General features: G+C 47.4%; 1 protein-coding gene across 3 annotated transcripts in view; it reads left to right on the top strand.

Moving 5' to 3' along the window:
- Window positions 1–3390, top strand: part of Myo16 (myosin XVI) — a 420999-nt gene extending 417609 nt beyond the window's left edge. For all 3 annotated transcript variants that reach the window (XM_057752554.1, XM_057752553.1, XM_057752552.1), the window contains one exon: window positions 2110–3390. In XM_057752554.1, the coding sequence (XP_057608537.1) occupies window positions 2110–2337 (228 nt within the window). In that variant the 3' untranslated portion in view covers window positions 2338–3390. The remainder of the gene's footprint in view (window positions 1–2109) is intronic.
- The last annotated feature ends 18298 nt before the right edge of the window (window positions 3391–21688 follow it).

Genomic DNA, 21688 nt, shown 5'->3' with positions numbered 1-21688 from the left:
TCGTTTGCTTGTTTATCTTATCTCACTCTGGCCAGTTAGAGCTGCCAGTGTGAGTGCATGCGCTTGAGATCATCCACCGGGCTGGTGGGGAGACTTGCTCATAGCCATGTTCCTAAGGAGCAGCTCCTCTCCTTCCTCAACACTGAGTGTGAGCCAAGGAACTTCTATGAGAATACTGCACATTCACAATGCATAGGACAGTGACATGGCAGAATCCTGCACTAGTGGAGGGGAGCTGAGGGATAAGATACACTAGTGAGGAGTCACACTGGCGTCTCACACTTTAGCAAAAGGAGACCAGTCCAGAAGAGGAGACCCTGACTCCCCCTTACAGCTTTGTTGAGTGATGAGCTGAACAGAGTCATAGCTTGGAACACAAGCTCTGAAGTCGCCTTTTCTGGGTGGCGCTGGGCGAACTAGCACCCCATGCCTTAGTCTCCTCATCTACAGAGCACCCACTTTTTAGAACTCATAGAAGGAGCCTGGTTCACAGAGAGTCGCCTGCCCGTGTTAGCCCTCCACAGGGCTAATTCATTCGCTGAATAAATTCTATGCCTTCCCCAGAGCTCTGCTTTCTTGGTTCATTCCAGAGTGGGAACCGCCTGCCTTCCACAGACATCTACTGCAGAATTATGCCTTGTGCAAGCCATTCTGGAGAGTTGCAAAAATACTAAGGGTCCATCCCACTTTGGGGACCTTTTCTTCAGATGTGTTGAGATTGCGCTGGGGACGGAATAGTCAGAAGAGTCCAGGAGCCCAAAGAGGTTGACACTGTAGTATTGACGCCGCCTTGATAACCATTTCCTATGTGATATTCGCACATTTAGGAAATTCCTTTTGCTAATGACTCCCTCTCAGCGGTGTTTAGGAGGCTCCGAGTACAGATCTGACCTTCTTGATCGCCTTGCATGGATAAACAGCCCCCTCAGGTGTGGGTTTAGACTTGGACAAGGACCACTGGCACATCTGTCTTTCTAGGCAACATTCTCTGTGTCAGAGTCACATTGCGTGTCCTGGATTCTGCTCCCCATTTAACCAGAAGTGCTAAGATGGAAGTGGTAAAAGGCTTCCGGATCCTGCGAGATGGGTGAACCATCTTCCGGTCTCTCCCAGTTGTTCCCCAGCACTCCCTCTGTGGCTTCGAGTATCGCATTCTTTTTTAAGATTTTTTTTTCATGTTAGACTAGCCAGAACATGGTGTTTATAATGATCTACCTAATAGATTTCCAGCTGCTGGCAGAAAAGAGATGCTGCCTAGCAAGATAACCTCTCTCCCCATGTGCTCAGGCTGAAGTTGGGGTAGCCAAGGGTCAGTTTTCTAGAACCATTGTAAACCAAGGGGAAGCAGCTAACACCACTGCATATCAGGTGCTGTCTGGCAAAGGCTGGAGCTGTGCCTATGTTAAAAGGCTCACCATCTGAGAGAGTGCCCAGGACCTAGACAAATGTCTCTGCTTCATTGTTCTTACATGGATAATGTGGCTAGACACCACAGGTGGCAAGTGTGTTCTCAGGCACAGCTAGCCTCCCTCCAGGGAGCCGCATGTTAGTGCCCGTCTCTTATTACACCCGTGTTTGGGAACTGTTTGGGCATCAGTCTGGCCCAGTCCTCGCAACTGTTCTGAGTAGGAGGGGCCTGTCCTTGAGCTAAAGTATATGGTTGGGGGCATGTCACCCTGATTGTCCCATGTGCCTGCCGACTGTGTGTGCAGGTAGATGAGGGGTTCCTGTCATGGGGTAAGGCTTGAGAAGTCTTATTTCTAGAAGGAAATTAAGGGAAGAATTAAAGAGAAAATACGAGCTGACACAGGAGTGTTTATGAACTCGGGGAATACAGGACAAGCTGATGCTGCTTTCTCTTGTACCTTTGGGAGGTGCAGGACACGGTAACTACTCTGTACCTCCTGATGACTGTCACCATTTGCAGGAGGTCATTTCTGACTCCCCGGATTCGTACTGTTTCTGGTGGTCTCATAGCTGGAGGTTTTGAAGACCACTGACTCTTTGCACCCCAGCCTTGCCCTTCACCCCCTGGCGTTGCTGTCGTAGTCCTCCACTCTGCTCAGCCACCATGTCTGCAGCTACCTCACTTCTTCTCTTCTGCAACAGGTCATCCACCAGCTGAGGCTCTCTGAGAACGAAAGCGTGGCTCTGCAGGAACTGCTGGACTGGAGGAGGAAGCTCTGCGAGGCGCGAGAAGGCTGGCAGGATGCCCTGCAGCACCCAGAGCCCCGGGCACCTCCACCGCCACCCTGCAAGAAGCCCACACTCCTAAAGAAGCCTGAGGGGGGCTCCTGTACCAGGCTGCCTTCCCAGCTCTGGGACAGCAGTATCTGATGACCTAGACTATGGGGACATGACTGAGCTGTCTAGTGACTGCAGGCACAGGGCAGGAGGCTGCCTTCTGATGCCTGAGGTCTCCTCTGCAGGCATCTCCACAAAAGCACAGGACACTAATAATAACTACCCAAGACCTCCTGTGTGCGTGCGTGCGTGCGTGTGTGTGTGTGTGTGTGTGTGTGTGTGCGTGCGTGCTCATTGGTCCCCTCTCCATTTCTTAGTAGCACACTGAATTTTAGGGCCACACTACTCCCAGAGAGCTAGAGAGGTGAGGAGGCATGGAGATGAGGTAGGTGGGCCGAGCAGTGTAGAGAGTTCCTCCAGGCAGCTGTTTCTAGAACACTCCACATCAGCCACTATCCCATCAGTGGCTTTTCTATGGTGCAGCACATAGGATGTATGGCTCCTTTCCTTGTAGGTGCTTGTGTGTCCTTAGAATTACAAACCCAATGATTGTTTTACATGTTTATTGCTGTATTTTATAACTTTACACAACTGCTGTATTCCCTTTCTTCAAAATGCAGATTTTAAAAGATCATTTCTAGGGATTTTTCTTTTAATTCCACATACTTATTTTTAACCCCAAAGCCCCTCAAGGCCCGGGGACTGTGTGTTGCCCGGCTTTAGCTGACCCCTGCAGGAATGCAGGTGGAGAACTAGAGTTTATTTTACACATTCCCCCGCTTGTCTCGGCACCCAGCATTTCCCCTGGGTACATGTGGCTTTGGCGTTCGTTGGTTAAGCTTTGTTCCCCCTTGCCCCCCAACTCCTCAGCTTGGCATAGATGACAGGATGTTTATGGTTCAGAACACATGGCTTCACGTTCCTAGCAGGTGATACAAGAATTGCAGCAGTACCGATAAGCAGGCTGAACCTCCTGGGATGGAGCAGTACCCTGCCATCCCTAGGAACACTGCATGACCCCTTGCTGTGTGCCCAACCCGCTGTTGTGCGTGTGATGGCCTTCTTTCTCTGTGTCTCTCTGCCCACTGTCGGTGAGTTCAGAGCAGCGGCTCCCCCAGCCACCTGTCACTGTCTCCTGCCCCTCGGACCGCTTTATCCATTTCAGCCGTTGCTGAGCTACTGTGCCAATAAAAGGGTGCAACCGTGTTCGCTTGTGTTAGTCATTTGTGGTCAGCGCTGTCTTCTGGGGGGTCCTGACTCCTGATCAGCTATGTAGGGGCAATGGGTTACCTTCATCCCACTTTCCTTCACGTTCTGGTCTCTGTGGTCATTTGCAAGCCTCAAGAAACACCTGCTAGCACAAATAGAGCGCATTGTGTTAAAAAACAAAAAAACCTAGAAGTGAGCCACAGAGCCACAGCAAAGCACCACAAGCAACCCCGAAGCGACCACCCTGAGCCCCGCCATAGAGGGGATGGTTGGGATGAGGGCTCTGGCCTGGCACTTGAAAGGATGCTCAGGAGCTGCCATTCACTGTATCTAAGAATTAGCTCACCTGGGGACCCCAGGGAGACCTTACATGAATTATGGGTTCACGGGCCACGTGTGATCCAAATCACACTACTGTCTCTTCCACCGGGTGGGTACAGCCCGGAGACCCGCACAACCCCAGGAGCTCAGCCACTACAGCCCTGTGAGTCTCACAGAGCATGACCTCTTCAATCTCCCCAGAGGCCACTTGTTGACCGTCAGGGGCCAGAAGCCAAGCCCTTGTAGACTGTAACTGCCTGCTCCTCCATCAGCGAGTGAGGCCGTCTGTGCTGGGCTGTCTGCTTCTTGACTGTGGAGAGAAAGGGCCTGCGTGGTCATTACTGTGTGTGCACGCGATTGAGACTATGGGATTTACATGATAGGGAAATGGGCAGAGTCACCAGCACCAGCACCATAATATCCATGATTGCCAGTCATAACAACGGAGATCAAGTCCAGCTCTCTGTATGCACTGCAAGTCCCCCAGCACAGCTCTGCGAGAAGGGCAATGCTTTCAGTGCACAGAGAACCAAGCCCTGACCATGATTTCACACGAGCAATATTCAGCTGCACACAGTTGCAGAGAAAGATGGCATTTTAATTGCCACCAGACCATAAGGTATGAATTATGATATATTATTAGGCCTGCAACCTTAGGTTTAACAATATAATTGGTAAGAATTATGAGGCTGTGTTCAAACACTACCTACTCTATTTCTTTTTTAAAAAAATTATTTATGAGGGACCTCTAAAAACTACTATCATAATGTTTATATTGGGTTAAGATGACTTAAAACATATTTTCCAGAGTGGAAAAACATACCTCATTACTATTCTGAAGTAGTGGTATCTAATTTAGTAAAATTATGATTACATAAATCTACTCAATAAAAGTAACAACCAATTAAAATCCAAAATGGGTGAAAGACTTTCACATAGAAATATTAATTACTTTGTTTGGACAAAAATAATATATTACAAATTTCCTAGCTTAGGATGATGGCTAGAGTTCTGCCAGAACTCGATGGTTGTCAGATTCCAGCTGGGTATCGAAGTCAATTCTCATGTCCAGGCAAGCCCCGAGGGTGGGGGCTGGGGAAATGGATCAGTACGTAATGTGCTTGCCACACAAGCACAAGGACTTGTGTTCAAGTGCCTGGGACTTGTGTAAAAAAAGCTTGGTGTGGTAGTATATGCTTATAACCCAAGTACTGGGGAGACATGGAGGGTCCCTGAGTCTCGTTGGTCAGATAGCCCAACCTACTAGGTGAGAGACCGTGAATAAGAAGAAAGAGAAGGGGCTGGAGAGATGGCTCAGAGTTAGCACTGGCTGCTCTTCCAGAGGTCCTGAGTTTGATTCCCGGTAGCCACATGGTGGCTCACAGCCATCTACAGTGAGTTCTTGTGCCCTCTTCTGGTGTGCAGGTGTAAATGCAGGCAGAACACTATGAGAGAGAGAGAGAGAGAGAGAGAGAGAGAGAGAGAGAGAGAGAGAGAGAGAGAGGAGGAAGAAGAAGAGAAGAAGAGAAGAGGAGAGGAGAGGAGAGGAGAGGAGAGGAGAGGAGAGGAGAGGAGAAGAGAAGAGAAGAGAAGAGAAGAGAAGAGAAGAGAAGAGAAGAGAAGAGAAGAGAAGAGAAGGAGAGAGGGAGGGATGGAGGGAAAAGAAAATGGTAGGTACCACTAAGGAACAGCACAAAAGGCTGACCTCTGGCCTCCACACGCACGTGCGAACACACACACACGCCTGAGGTTTTTAGACATGATGTCCCACACTGGCCCTGCTCGCCTTCCTCCTGCACTCTTAGCTGCAATCCTAGCCCACCAATGTGCAGCTGTAAGTTTTTGACAAGGAGTAAACGGATCTGATTTCAATTCCAGTTCTCAGTGAAAGCACTCCTAAATTGGCGAGGGAGGAAAATTAAAACTGTATTCCAGGTAAATTTTAGTGCAAACTTATTTCATCTTTCAAGCTGTGCCTAGGGGCACACACAGGGCTGTACAGTACAGAATGAGAAATTCAGTCTCAGAAGCCTAAACACACACAGCTTTTCCACCTCATTCTTTCCCGTCCATCCTATTCATAAGCAATGACTATCACATAAATTCCACAGTGAACAATGGCCTGCTCTGCAAGGTGTCCCTGTGTGTGCCAATGATCCCCTTAGCCGGCAGAGCACGGTGGGAGCCAAGATTCAGCCTGGCTCGATCACTTTTATACTTCTGTCACTTTGCCTATGCTCTTCAGACCCCTGCGAGCTTCCATTGTGATGGCTTCCACCCCTTTCTCTAAAATCCTTCCCTGCCTTATCAAATCTAAAGAAGATATTTTCAAAGGGTGAGTTTTATTAGAAGCCGATCGTACATCTGTCATCTGTTTTAATTTTTAAGATCGTTCTCCAGGGTTTTTGAAGTGTATTTATACGTAAATGTCACCCGTGTGTGCTCCAACACCAGAGGACTGTCATCTGGGTTTTATGCAGTGAGCCGGGACAATGGTTCCAGTTTCTTACAGGAAACTAATTAAAGATAAAGAGGTAATGCATTCGTCCCATTGTTGGGGCATCATGGGGGTGCCCCCCATGTCCTCTCTGGCTTTGAGTTTAGCCATTGCAGCTCCACCACCACCAACCCTCCCCCCCACCACAGCATGTGTGCTGCCTTGCCCCAGGGAGTGTGGACTGCTTCAGACAAGGCAACCAGCGGGCTCACATTCCCCTGATAGCACCATTTGCTGCATAATGTCTAAAGAAATGAGAGAGAATGAGATTATTGATGTATTCTAACGAAGGGCCAAAGCTCAACAGAAAACAGACTAACACCAACTTCAATTTGAGTTTTTGATTTTTAAGATTTTAACAAACAAAGAAGCTGGGAGTCCATGGTGTACAGTCACTATTTGCCAAGCATTGGTCCTTCTTTGTTCTGAGAAGACGTTGAGCCTATTTTGGGGGACACATTTTATTTCACTGGAACAAAGTGGCTCATTTGGTGTCTGGAGGAGCACACGCACACAGCAGGACCCCCATGGTTGGGCTTCCATGAACATATTCAATAAGATCATAGTGCTGTGGCCAGACTAACTTCTGAACAGTCTTGATGATAGAATGCTGTAGACGGAAGTTTCTGTCCTGCCCAGTCCCACAGCCATTCAGTCACAAAGAAACACGCAGAAGCTTATACTAATATAAACTGGCCTATTGCTCAGGATTATTACTAACTAGCTTTTATGGCTTAAATTCACCCGTAATTCCTGTCTATGTTTAACCACGTGACTTTGTTCCTTTTCTCAGTAAGGCATTGTCATCTTGCTTCCTCTGCTTCTGTTTCATGACTGCATCTCTGCCTTTCCTCTTCCCAGAATTCTCCTAACAGATCCAGACGGTGGCCTTTAATCCCAGTACTAGGAAGTCACACGCCTTTAATCCCAGCACTAAAGGGGAATGTAAGACAGGAGGAGACAGAGGCTTAGAGCTGTGGGCAGCACACCTCCGTGTGTATGCATCATCCAGCCTATGGTGTTTTGCTCCAACACCCAGAACAGGGTAAAACACCAGATATGGGTTCCCTCTAAGCCTCTCACAGTAGTGGATCAAGGGTCTGTCAACCCTCACCTCATCTCCCAAACACAATGAACATGAGCTACACCTTCCCCCAATCCCATAAGGTGGCAACACATGAACACACAGCAGAAAATGCAGCTGCCTAGGACTAAAGAGGAAAGGCAGAGTCAAGTGTCAGCATGTACTGAAGAGAAGAGACCCAGTGAGAACACAAGAATCCACGGCCAGGGAAAGAGGTGGTCCAGGCTGGTAGACATAGAGCTCTGTAGTGACTTGGCAGATGATTTGGTCATGGCTCTCCAATCAGATGGATGGGAGGTTGCTCTAGAGATGGGCTTTCTGCTCTGTAGATGTCTTCCTGGTGGAATTCCATGTCCCACAAAACACGGAACAAATCCGCTTAGGAGTTTATTAGAGGAGGCGTGTACAGGCCTGGGGAATTGGTGTGCAGAGAGAGAGAGAGAGAAAGATGGTGTGTCCAGCTTTTTAAAAGCTGCCTAACGCATGAGCACAGGAGGTGGGAGATTACTTAATATGCAGATGACGGGGCTCACACATGAGTGCAAGGGCTTAGCAGAGTCATGTGTGGATCACGTGGGAGCCCCTTAACATCCCTGGGGGCCACTAGGCAGTTTTCTGCCTGAGGGTTTGTCTGCACCTGCATGACCCCTAGAACCTGGAAGTATCAGCCTTATGTGGCTGAAATCATTACACTCAATACAGAACACTTGTGTCAAGTTAAGATGCTTTCCTTCCAACTCTATTGAGCTCCCCCATAGCCTGCTATTTCTTATCCTGTAGAAACTACACAGACTGGCCCAAGACACATGAGCCTGCTTGAGCATGGTGATAGAAACCAATGGTGTCCCGGACACAGGACCCTCAGACCTGGGAACCACCTGAGTATCACCTGACCTCCTTCCATATGAACACGGTGGAGCTTCCGGTCTATTAAAGAAGCGGACTCTCGTGAGTCTGTGGGATCCAGTGACAACCATGGACCTTAAATTAGTCTCTGGGTTTGGGGAAATAGAGGAGCTACTAAAGGAAAGGCTGGCCAGAGTCCTCAGTAGCTGCCACAGACAAGCCTTGCATAGAGGAGGGCAGTGTAGTTGGGGATATTTGACTGTTTCCAATTCTCTTGAAAACCATGAGGGTAGAGAGACAAACTAAGCTTCTTATCCTCGATGCACACTATGCATGGGATGCTAGGGAACACTACCTCTGTGAGACCTTGTTTCTTACAGTGATAAGGCTACAAGGCTCAGTAATCTGGTTCTTAAGATGAGGCTGGTGGTAAGGAAAACGAGAAACCCCCAAACTAGAATGAGTGGGAAGGAAGAAGCTAATTACTCTGAAAATTCAAAGACCCCCCCCTTGAGCCTTTGATCCCCCTCCCTGATGCTAAGGCACACTGGTTCTTTCCTTTCTCGTGAAGCCATTTCTGCCTCACGTGAGACCCAGAGCATTCTGGGGAATGTGCTGTTAAAACTGTTTCTTAGACTGGAAACTCTCGAAAGCCCTAATTCCATTATTGTGCCTCAGATCAGGCAACCAGAGTCTCCCAAGGCAGGAGCCCCCATCAGAACCCCACAGTTCTGTGGGTGACTCCCTGGGAGCAGCAGTTGAGTTTAGACTCTCCTCTGCTAACTTCCAGTTCCTCTTGCCTTACCAAGATAATCCACCAAGCCGCCATTCACTCTAATCAGCCTTGTGGCTCTCCCCACACCCCTGCCTCTCTAACATCGCTTTCTGTCCGTGCTATTTGTCACTATTTGACAGATGCTTATCTTGCACAATTATTTATTCAGTGTGTCTTCTGTGCCCCCAGAGTAGACTGACTGGAAGCTAATAGAGGCTGGAGTTACTGAAATTCTGGTCAGGAACAGAGAAGTCTTGCATGCTCGCCTAGGGAAGGTGGGGATAGGCGTTCACGGCAGTTCCTGAGCACAGAGAACATCTCAGATGGGCAGCCTGGAAAATGGAAGACACATCCCTGGAAGATGGATGCTAAGAAAGATGTGGGTAAGGGAGAACAAAAGACTCTAAGAACACAGTCAAATGGGAACAGTGTCTCAAAGAGCCAGCATTGAAGGGCGTGAGCTAACTGACCCTATGCTGGAAGTGCCAGGCTACATGGTTTCTCTGTTACCCCCAAGACCTCGTGAAGGACTCCTGAAGGAAGTGGTCATGCCAACACAGGCAGGTGTAAGCTACCAGCTTGACATACAGAGAAGCCCCACCCCATCTTCTAAACATCTTGTCTACTAAGAAAGTTCTCACTGAGGAGATTAGCTACCCTTTGCTCCAGCCAGTACTCACAGCAGACCATTTGCCACAGACCTTGGCTACCCCAGAGGGCTTTCTCCTCCTGGATTCTGGCTATGGATTTCTTACCCCTTTCTGCCAAGCTTCTCTCCATAATACTGGCTGTTAAAAACCCAGAGTACTCCCTGGTCTGGTGATATACACCCTTTATCCCAGCACTCAGGAGACAGAGGCAGGTAGATCTCTATGAGTTTGAGGCCAACCTGGTCTACAGAGCAAGTTGTAGTATAGGCCAGGGCTGTTAAACAGAGAAAATCTATCTCAAAAAGGAGGAGAAGGAGGAGGAGGAGGAGGAGGAGGAGGAGGAGGAGGAGGAGGAGGAGGAGGAGGAGGAGGAAAAGAAATAGTGCTTTGAACTTGCAGAGAATTCTGACCTGTAACTTCAGTACTTCAGGAAGCAAAGTGATTGGGTGAAGGTTAAGGTTCAAGGGATTTGTTCCCTGGGACACATCTAGGTCTTGGAGGGTGCTGAGGTATTCCTCTGAAGACCCTCATCAACCCAGTGGGGTCGCTGTGGGTAAAGAAGGGCCCCACCCAGGGAAATGCAGCCTGTTGCCTTAACAGAGATCAGAGACCAATGTGTGGTGCCCACTCTTTCACGGTCACGGAAGCATACGGTGGGAGAAGGGGTAAAGGAATACTTCATCTCCCGCCTCACTGTACACTCGTGCTGTGACCTTCAAGTGTTCCTATTCCTCTAACAACCCAAGGAAAAAGTGGTCCTGCTGACTCCCTAGTTTAGAGACAGTGGAGCCGCTGTATAGCTAAGACAGTTTTCCCTTCGGTCAGAGGGAATCCTACAGTTAAAACCCACTGTGTGTCTTCCTGATAGTGTGTGTAAACCATTCAGCAGGATTGAGACTTTGCCCAAATTGAGACCGCAAGCTCTCCGCTAGATAAGAATTCTCTTGGCTGAGGGCAAAGGGGCGCAGAGGAGGTAACGGAAAAAGCGAGCTATAAATACCCGTTGACAAATACCCCGTGAGTTCAGAACAAGGACTGAAGTTACCATCCATATATCTTGCTTATGTTACTATAAAAAGGAAAACCACCCCATCTTAAAAACAAATTCAGCTGAACCAAGGTCCCCATCAAATTGCTGATCCTATCGCCTCCGATAAAGAAATGAACCCATGTGGCTTTTGGAAGACTCTTCTGACTGCACATCTTTGTGGGAATGTGGTTCCCAACCCCTGCAGCTCAGTGACTCTGCTAATGATACGGTGTTGTCAAGATAATTTTGAACCTTTTTCTTGCTGTCATAAGGCTAAGAAGAGCATCAGAAGCCCTGCTGCTATGGTTGAGGCTAGATCCTCACCAGAGAAGCCAGGAGCTACCAACACAAGACGGAAGTGGCTGGCGAGAATGCTGGGCTTTATAGGTGAGGAGCACGCCTGGTCCCTCAGACACGGGCCTCTGAATACGGCTTTCACCTGTGGATCCCAGAGAACACGAGTTGAGCTGGAGGCCCTCACTGAATGTCAACAGCAAACTTCTCTTTAGAACTCCCACAGCCCACGGGGACCGGAACCAGTGGAAGAGCAGTACACCAGGGATCGTCATCCATAGTGTACAGTCAGAAAAGACAGAGGAAAGTGTTAGAGGCTGTGAATCCAGTCCCACTAAGAAACACAGGCAGAAGACACAAGATGGAGAGGCAGAGAAGTGCGGTCGAATTAAAGTGTGAATCCAGAATGCCAGGAGGTTTCTGGGTGTGGATCTTTATGTATGGAAGGGTGAGAGGGCTGGAGAGATGGCTTAGCGGGAAAGAGCACTGCTCTTCCAAAGGTCCTGAGTTCAATCCCCAGCAACTCCATAGTGGCTCACAATCATCTGTAATGAGATCTGGTGCCCTCTTGAGGAAGAGACCTGGTCACTCATCCTCATGAACTTAGACCATGAAACCCAGTATGGACAAGTTCAATAGAACCGCCATATACATGCTGCCCATGCATGCTTCGGCACTGCCAGGGCGTCAGTTTCATTCATTCAATTCTGAGACTTGAATTGGATTTCTGGAAAGAAAGGGAAGGATGAACATAAGCCTGTTGAGCTGCAACCAGAAAGTCTAAAAGCAACAGTGTACTTCTCAACTGGGAGTAGAGATAAGGCCAAAGGAAGAAGGAAGCCCACTTGAAGGAAAACTGTAAATTTTAAGAATGAATTCAGATATTTCTAAAACAAACAAAGAAATACAAGCACAGGCCCATAGCTTGGCTGACACCCCCAGGAGAGCTGCTTCCTGAATGGAGAATAAAAATTGGCTTGAGGTTGGAAGACACGCCCCACTCCAGTTCTAATGGGGTCAGCCCTGCTAGGAGGAACAACTGGAGCAGAAGGCAGTCTGGATGGAGATTAGCAACATCAGAACAACTCTTCCTAAACATGAAGGTCGTAGGAGGGGCGCTCAGCAGAAAGCCCTGCACACTCTCCCACATTTTCCCATAGGCAGCTTCACCTGTGAAAGGCCAAAGGGCCGCTGTGAAATCGAAAACTGATCAAAAACTATAAAGGGAAAATTTAAGGAATCTAGGAAAGTCACAGGAACAGTGCGTGTATGTGTGTGTGTGTGTGAAGGCCCTACTGTCTGCTAAGCAGATGCCCTACTGTGCGCTTACCACTAAAGTCCACAGAGATATAGACAGATAATTCTGCTTAGGTCAGGGTTTGTTGGTTTAAATTTCTTTTTTGGAGTCTGTGTGTGTGTGTGTGTGTGTGTGTGTGTTTAGATGTGTCAGATCTCCTGGAGATGGAGCTACAGATAATTATGAGCCACCTGATATGAGTGCTGGGAATCTGAGCTCAGGTCCTCTGGAAGAGAACCTCTTATCTTCTGAGTCATCTATCCAGCCCCAAATTTTGATATTTTGTCAATAATAGTCCTCTCTCCTCAAGTTATTGTATGAAAATGAAAACCCCCACACTTGCATGAGACAGTAGTTTCTTGACACCCCTAGAACATCATCATGGGTATGTATTCACCCCTAGAACATCATCATGGGTATGTATTCACCCCTAGAACATCATCATGGGTATGTATTCACCCCTAGAACATCATCATGGGTATGTATTCACCCCTAGAACATCATCATGGGTATGTATTCACCCCTAGAACATCATCATGGGTATGTATTCACCCCTAGAACATCATCATGGGTATGTATTCACCCCTAGAACATCATCATGGGTATGTATTCACCCCTAGAATATCATCATGGGTATGTATTCACCCCTAGAACATCATCATGGGTATGTATTCACCCCTAGAACATCATCATGGGTATGTATTCACCAAGCAGAAAGCTTATAGTTGGCCCCATTCTCAGAAGCATACTAGAATTCCAGTCACAAGACCATGATGACCTGGGCTTCAGAGTAAAATTGCCAGCCCGGCCCAAGAGGCTAGGAGATACGATCCAGCAAAGCGAGAAGCAGAGGATGGGGACCCTCCCAGCGAGAGAGAAGCTGCCATGAGCTCTGAAGGAGATGAGACTGGAAAAGACATTAATCCAGGGACACTGTGTGACATCTGCAGAAACCTTGCAGCTCCAACTCTAAATACAAGAGCATCCATGAGGTCTCTTTGACATGGGCAGCAGAACACACAGAAACAACTGGTTAAGGTGCCAGCCTTTGGCGCTCTCACCCAGCTGCCCCTTGTCCTTGCCCCTCATGCCAGCCTGCCTTTGTTGAGAGCCACCATCTTCACACCGCCCCTTTCCAAACTGATCTCCGTCTCGGGAATAGAGAAGCTGCTCTCCTTTGGACCAGATGGGAAGCTGAGGCTAGCCCGGGAAAACATGAATCTTTCAGTACGATGTTTGCAGCTCAGACAGCTCAGATTTATTGTTTTGAACAGAGAGGGTCAGCACTAAGGGAGCCAAACTGGGCACTCCCTGGGAGAGTGGCAAAATGTGTCCGCCTTATTTCAATCAGCTGTGGGTCACCACCAGTGTGTTTCTAGGACATTTTGTTACGTCTCATTTCCTACGAAGTTTGCCCACAAGCAGTGATTTAAAGACACAGGGAAGAAAGGCCTCAAAAGGAGAAAACGACAAGGCCAGCTCACGTACTTTCCATGTCACAATCCCCGCAGCCTGACATTCCGTTCCATCGACGAAGAAACAATATAATGTACAGTCCTGTCACCATGGCTATTAATAACTTGGGTGGCTTCCAGAACCACATGGGGACTGGGAAATATTCCATCTTTAGCAACTGCATCAACACTGAGATGCCTTCTCTCTGAGATGGTGCCTCCACGTCTCTTGCCACATGTGGGGGTTCTAATTCTCCAGGCCCACAGATACTCTGATTCACACTGATAAGGATGAGCCTAGGACCAGGGCTTCCTGGGAGACTTAGAAACCAGAGAACTCTGAGTTCCCAAACACTCTATTAGTTTCCAAGCCAAGTTTAAAAAGCCAGGAGGGAAATGTACAGTGGAGTGGCTGGGAAACTTTCATTCAAGTATAGCTGTGATGTCTAGTAGTAATTTGTATTTAAATTTCTCAGCAGCCGTCATGGTTAAGAGGTTAGCTTTACCATCTTTAGCAAATGTTGATTAATCTAAACAAGTAAATGCATAAGAGGAAGAAAGAAGGAAGGGAGGAAGGAAGGAAGGAAGGAAGGAAGGAAGGAAGGAAGGAAGGAAGAAGAGGGAGGAAGAAAGAAGTGTGGTATGGAGGAAGAGAAAAGAAGGCAGAAGGCAGGAGGGAGGAAGAGACAAAGAAAGGTCGGAAAAGGGGGGAGGAAGGAAGAAAGAAAGAGAAAGAAAGGAAGGACAGAAGGCAGACAGGGATGAAGGAAAAAGGAAAAGGAAAACATGCCACCCCCAGCATCCTCAGGTCCTTGGAAGAATGGACTTGGATTGAAGCAAACGAAACTCCACGGAGTACATAGTCTGTCTCTGTGCCCCTTCCTTCCCATTTCCTGAATCCTTGTCTGTGTTTATGATTTCTTTTGTCTGTTTTCTGCAGCACACTGGTCATCTTTCTCAGCATCCCGCCCTGCAGTCTTTGTTAGGTGTTGATGGAAAGGACCCATCCAGTCCGGCAGTGTGACTCTCTGAGATTATCAGTATTTCTAAGAAGGCCATGTGTAATGGCTCTGCCTTTTATCTGGACTTTAGATGCCAGGTCACCAGGAGCACCCACAAAGAAAGGTTGGCTGGCACTACAGGACACCTCTCCTGACTCCTCCCCTGCTCCCTCTGCTCCTGTTTACAATAAAGGAAGAAGCACCCAGTCTCCATAGGATTATCTAACAGGAAGGCACAGGGATGCAGCCGCAAAAAGACTGGCTGTGTGTCATAGGGGGTCACACAGTGAGAAAGAATAGGGTATTAGCATGGGTAGGAGTGCCCTTCACTTTGGAGGGTCCAAGGTTGTGCCTTGGTTGTGAGGCCTTGAAAACAAAATCTTTGAGGCTGTCGTTTGTTGGGGGAACAGGCCTCCCAACCAGCACCCAAGAGGATGCAAGTGGCTTGTGGGGATGACGGCAGATAGGATGAGGGAGCAGGCCATCCATCATTTCCCAGCTGGGGAAGATTCCACCAAGACAGCAGTTCTAGGGGAGAAAATTCTCCTACTCAAGACATGTTCTCTTGTTTGGATCTAAATTCACCTTCAGTGGCCACCTGTTCCCTCTCTCCATCCTTGCCATCCCTTCCCACCATCCTCCCTTCACCCCTCCCTGTTTTCTCTTCTTTCTACTACAAACATAAGAGGCATCTCCACCTGCTACACAGTCTTCTGTTCTTCATAGCCTTAAGCACGGGACATGTCGCCTTGAGTCAGAGTCATCAGCCACTCTCCTTTTCCACCTGACAGTGATGTCATCTGCGTGTGATGATGTCATCCACATGTGATGTCAGCCCACATGTGATGGTGTCAGCCTACATGTGATGGTGTCAGTCCACCTGACAGTGATGTCATCTGTGTATGATGATGTCAGTCTACATGTGATGATGTCAGTCCACCTGACAGTGACGTCAGTCCACATGTGATGCTGTTTATTTACCTGGGATCTTTGCTGTTCGTTTTTAACATAAGAAGCTAATGAACTCTCTTCGGGTTCCTGCTGCAGAGTCATCCTCTGTGGAGTAGGCTTAGGTCTCCCACCATTTGTGGTGCTCTTGTTCATCTTTGACTTCCTTTAGAAATGAGCTCGGGACAACTCTCTCCAGGAACTTTTCCAGCACCTTCAGCCTGCTTCCACAGCACATAAGGTTCTGCTCCTTGTGCCCTCAAAATGTTCATCTGTTGCTGTTCTTAACCTGTTAGCCCATAGTCTGTCTGGTCCTTTACTCTCTGTATGGTGGGGGTGTGCAAAGTCGGATTATCCAACTGTGATGGGGGAAGACATGAACACAAACTATGAATGCCAGCTTTACTATAGGAAAAAAAAATTCTGCTCTGTTGAGGGGTCAAGGTCTGGATTTCTTTTCTTGACTGAATCAAATAACATACAGACACACACACAGAGACACACATACATATACACCACACACACAGCTGGGGTTACAGGCACAGTTTGTGCACTTGACTGCTTGTTTTAATTTATTTTATTTTAAAATCTGTCTCTCTGGTTTGTGCACCTGAGTGCAGGTGCCCACAAAGGCTGGAAGAGAGAGTCAGAGTCCTTGGGTCTGGAGGAAGAGGCAACTGTGAACCACTGGACTAGGGTTCTGGGTCCCTGCAGGAGCAGTGCGCCCTCTGAATTGCTGAGCCATCTCTCCAGCCCCATGCACTTGGATACAAGCTGAGGTCCTTGCGATTGCATAGCAGATACTTTCCTGATTACACCAAACCCCAGTCCCTTTAGGAAACAGTCTGGAGGCTTTGGAGAATGTAAACATGCCCCATCATTTTTCTCCAACATTTTTCACCAGGGGAATTGAAAGCAGATGTTTGTCTATGAACACTTAAGTGGCTTTATTTGTAGTAGCCCCGGGTTGGAAGGAATCCAAGTGTCCATCAAGAGGCAACAGGACAAATGGCAGGAGAGGTCTGTGATGAAGAATGACTCGGCAACGACGGGCGAAGACTGACAGCAAACAGCCACACAATGCCTCTCAACATAACTATACGGTGGGAAGGAACATGGAGAATGAGCTGCCATTATTCCACTGACATACAATGCTAGAAAATGCAAATTACTCGGTGACAGAAAGTGGGCCAGATACCAAAGGACAGGCTGGAAGTGCTGCGGGCACAAGCAAATGCTGGCAGCTGCTGGGTGTTATTCCGGTGGCCTTGGTGGCTTCAGAAGCATATGCCCCTGTCTCAGTCAACCTGTTTCATGCTGGCACCTGCCGTGTATGTAAAGGTACTGCGGAAAGAGAAGAAACAATTACAGGACTTCAGGAGGGCACGTGTGTTTGTGTAAAGGTACTGCAGAAAGAGAAGAAACAGTTACAGGACTTCGGGAGGGATGGTCACAAGTGGATACATAGACAGTAAGAGTGTCGAAGTCTTGGACAGACATTCCTCTTTGTATGTCTGCATCACTTTAATACCGGAAGACTCATGGCCTGCTCCTGTGTCCACAAGGAGAGCCATATGACACAGTTCCTCCCAGATTAAACTCTTCCAGCCCGGAGAGAGGCTCCTTAAGACCAGGATCGTCTAAGGGAGTGAACCATCGTATTCAAGGGGGTGAAATGTGGCATCTTGCAAGGATTGAGTTTAGGAAGTAAACAACTCAATAGCTTCAGGAAGTCAGTGAAACTGACCAGGTGAACTAGGCGCCTCCCTTCCCCAAACTTGCACAGTAAAGACTGTTGGGAGACAGCCTCAGATGAGCTAAGCCGCCTGGAAGAGACGTCCTGAAATCTGTTGAGCTGTGTAGTTAGCTCCAGCTTTCCAGCTTTTGTGAGTTGTCACCCATGCTGGAATGAGCTTTGGGGATGCCGCTGTTTTGAGTCATTTCTGCCCCATAAATAACCCTTCCCCCATATTCTTGTAAGTAACCACAGTTCACCAGTTGAAGTTTTGTGGTACCCTTACTTTGGTCTGTCATTGGTCCCACATCAGGAGAGAGTAGGTGTTTGTTTACACTGTTTGTATTGCACACAACAGCCAAGTGCCACCTAATTCTCCTGACAGTTGGCCTAATAAAGCATTGCCTAATCTCTGGGTGCTATCTAAGGTCACAAGAAACACCTGGCAGAAAGGGAATTGTAGGAGAGAGGCCTGGGCACTGGAAGAGGCAGAGTAACCGACACTTAACGTCCACACGTGTGACTAAGGGGTTGTTCTCCTTGTGTGGCCTTAGGCGGCTGTGGGAATCTTTACCACCGGTGGGAAAACACAGAAGATACAGGGAGACGTCAGAGAGGAGTCTGGAATGAAAGAGGCAAGTGGAGGGGAAAATGATCCCCAAACCCAGGATGGACAACACAGCATGGACCATCCGTAGACTTTCAGCCTCTGTCTCCATGATTGAGTCTCTTGGATGAATTTGGTTAGAAAAGGCATGAAAAGTGGTCTTTGTCTTATGGTGTTTAGTTTCACCATCCTCTCTTTCTCTTATATACACACACATACACACACACATACACACACACGAGAGAGAGAGACAGAGAGACAGAGAGAGAGTCTTACCGAGACAAAAATCTCAGCCTATAGATCAGGCTGACTCAAACTCATGTGGCAACCACCTGTGTAATCTTAGTATTGTAGTAACCTGAATGTTGGGGTTTAGGTATGAGCCACCATGCCCAATGAACTTGTAATTTTGTTTGTTTGTTTTTTATTGATTTTTATTGGGCTCTACATTTTTCTCTGCTCCCTTCCCTGCTTCTCCTCTCCCCTTCAACCCTCTCCCAAGGTCCCTATGCTCCCAATTTACTCAGGAGATCTTGTATTTTTCTACTTCCCATGTAGATTAAATGTATGTATGTCTCTCTTAGGGTCCTCATTGTTGTCTAAGTTCTCTGGGATTGTGATTTGTAGGCTGTTTTTCTTTGCTTTATGTTTAAAAACCACTTATGAGTGAGTATATGTGATAATTGTCTTTCTGGGTCTGGGTTACCTCACTCAAAATGATCTTTTCTAGCTCCATCCATTTGTAGTTTTAACAGGTACCCTAGCAATATGTTCCATCTAAAATAAGCACTTTATGGAAAATGTTAAAATAATAGAATATTTTTTTAAAAAACAAAGACATCATTTCATATGCCACCCCCATGGCTCATCACTGTCCTGCTAGTCCTTGAGTCTACTGCTCTTCTCGTCACCCACAAACCCAGATCTCCCCAGGTTTAACACCCTGGGCATGTCAGGATCCAGGCACAGCAGAGCCCCGTGTGTGTGAGGTAATGCCTACAGTCCCAGAAGACCAGACCGTGCCCTCTCTTCGGGGTTCCGATTTCAAGCTCAAAGCCCAGTGGACAGTTTTTCTGTGTATCAGCTAAGGACTCTGCCTTAGACATCAGCCTCCTTTCCCACAGCTGTCTCGCAGACATGAGCCCGGCACGCGTGTCTATGTTAAGATTGGGAGTTTCACAATCAATACTGCTAAGCGCTCCTTAGCAGGCAACTCTGAAATACAATATACAAATCTGAATGGTTGATTTGAGAGAACTAACTGGTTTCTTGCAAGTTCCTTGGATTAATCCAGGCATTGTTTTTCAAGTAAAATTCCAACCTTAATAGTTCACAAGGGCATAAAGTAATCGGGATCTACACAAGGGCATAAAGTAATCGGGATCTATCAAGCCCAGACTACAAACACTAATGCAGCAGAGGGGCACAAGCCAGCAAGGTCTAAAAGGTGGTCAGGAAGATTCTGGAAACACCCATCACGCTGAAGATAAAACTGGGAATCCGATTGAAAACAATCCCAGACTCAAGCAGGACTAAAAGAAGGATCCATGTCAGAACCACTCTGGGGGCTGGCTTTGCATGGGCCTCTTCTCGTGATGGTTTTTCATGGGCCCATTCTCTTCATGTTGAGTCTCCTAAAGGATATTTTTAAAAGATGTTTTCTATGACGTGGAAGAACATTTTCCCAACATCCCAATTACATCAGCTCTAGGAGACGTCTTCAACCTGATTGCTTCAAGGAGGCAAGGAACACAGAACTCAGCCGGCAAAGGGAACTACTCTGGGCACTTTCTATGGAGGGACATGTGGGTATGGCAGGAAAAGATTCAGTAAAACGTGTGTGCACTGAGCGTGCCCAAGAGATCAAGCAAGAGAGATGATTGCAACACAGATCAAAAGCCTCCAGCCCCCACGTTATTTCTAATTACCAACATGTATTTTACATGGAAAATTATAAAAATCCAAATACTCTTTTCTCAGCGCTAAAAATGCTGACTTTCCATTTTACAGCGTTTCAAGTGTGAACGAAGGCTACAATGAGCTGTTCCAACCCAGCGAAAGCTCCAAGTTTTCTTTGTTCCTGTGTAGACTCCCTGACAGGATACTACGAATGCTAAAAGGATAAACGTGCATTTACATCAAAACTACGGCTGCTTAATTTCTTTAAAATAACTCTTGCCTTGCTGTGTTTAAGTTAGGACTTAAAAGATAAGTGTATAGAGGAGAGAGCCCGAGAAACTGCAGTTCCCATGAGGCTTTGTGCTTGTCAGTTTGTAGATTTGTGTGTGTTTCACTCTTTGCTGTTGATTATATGTCTGGAAGTTGGGAAGAAGTGACGCTTGTCTCCTGGGGACTGTGGACCGGATATTGAACCATATTTGGATGTGCTAAGGCAAACAGAGAAAAGTGGGAGTCCTTTCCAGCTCTTTGGTTTTCCAGGTCAGATACCAAAACAAAATCTATGGGGTTGCATCAAGGAACATAGTCGAGATTTTTGGATTAAGGGAGAGAATGCATGTGGCATTGCTCACTATGGGGCTGGGTCATGAGCTACAATAAGGGAAGCTATCATCACCATTGGCAAATCCACGTTACATAAGGGCCATGCTCGCTGTAAATAGAGAATCAACACAATAGAAACGCCAGCAGCCCAAGGCCTTGTATGGGGTTAGCCTGGCTTGGCCTGCCTGTTTCCACACAGGAAGGAATCCCGGTCTATCATGAAACTAAACATCCAGGTTGGCACATAACCTCACAGCAGGACATGCGAGCGCAAATGGTTGGAAATACTCAGCCAAAGCGAGTTGTGTAATCAGACTGTGGAATGTGTGAGGCATGCAGCACCTGACTGGGCTTGCGGAGGTCCATTTAAAGTCATTCTTCAAAGAAACCCTGCCTGCATCGCTGCCCCAAAGGGCGAGTATTGTCTTTCCTCATTAAATGGTCCCTAGGCCACTTCCTCAGCAGCGTGATCCTGACCACAGACTGTGCGACCATTCACAAGGGCTAAGTAAGAGCGTGTAGCAGGAGTCAGAAATCCTAAACTCTAAACAGGTCAAACCACTTCCCAGACAGATGGGACAAGTACCTTGGTCTGGGCCGAACTTTCATGTTCTTTGCCAAACACAATAGTCAGAGCTGTCGTAAGGGGAATCCTGCATATGGCCATGTTTGGAGAAGCTGAATGCACGCAGACATAATAATTACAGCAGCGACTGAAGCATGTTTATTACTATAGAATCAGAGTGTCTGGAGAAGTGCTTAAAGACATGGGAAAGAATGAGGCTGCCTTGAGTTCATTCCCTTAGCTATGAGGAAGGGTAAGCCAGGGAGGCCGTCTGATTTCTGAATATCTGAGGCTAATTCATAATGAATGGAGATGGATTCAGCTGGTGGGTCTGAAAGGGAGACCCGCCCAGAGCACCACCTCACTGCCAGAGGTAACGGGTCTCATCTGCCACAGGACCTGCTGCTGAAATGTGTCGTGTCTTATCATTGGAAGGAGTGTCTCTGTCATATTTTGTTAAGAATGTATTGTTTGTATAGATACTTGTGTTTTCTTCCTTTGGTTTATTATGTAATGTAACAGCAGCTAAGAAAATATCAGTAGTTATCACATACACATTTTTGAGATACTAAAAAGAAAGTTCCTCAAGGACCGTGGTCACCTATTCTAAAATGTATGATGTGCTTGCA

The sequence above is a fragment of the Chionomys nivalis genome, chromosome 20 (assembly GCF_950005125.1).
Source record: "Chionomys nivalis chromosome 20, mChiNiv1.1, whole genome shotgun sequence".
NCBI lineage: Eukaryota > Metazoa > Chordata > Mammalia > Rodentia > Cricetidae > Chionomys > Chionomys nivalis.
This window is presented reverse-complemented; position numbering and strand designations above follow the sequence as displayed.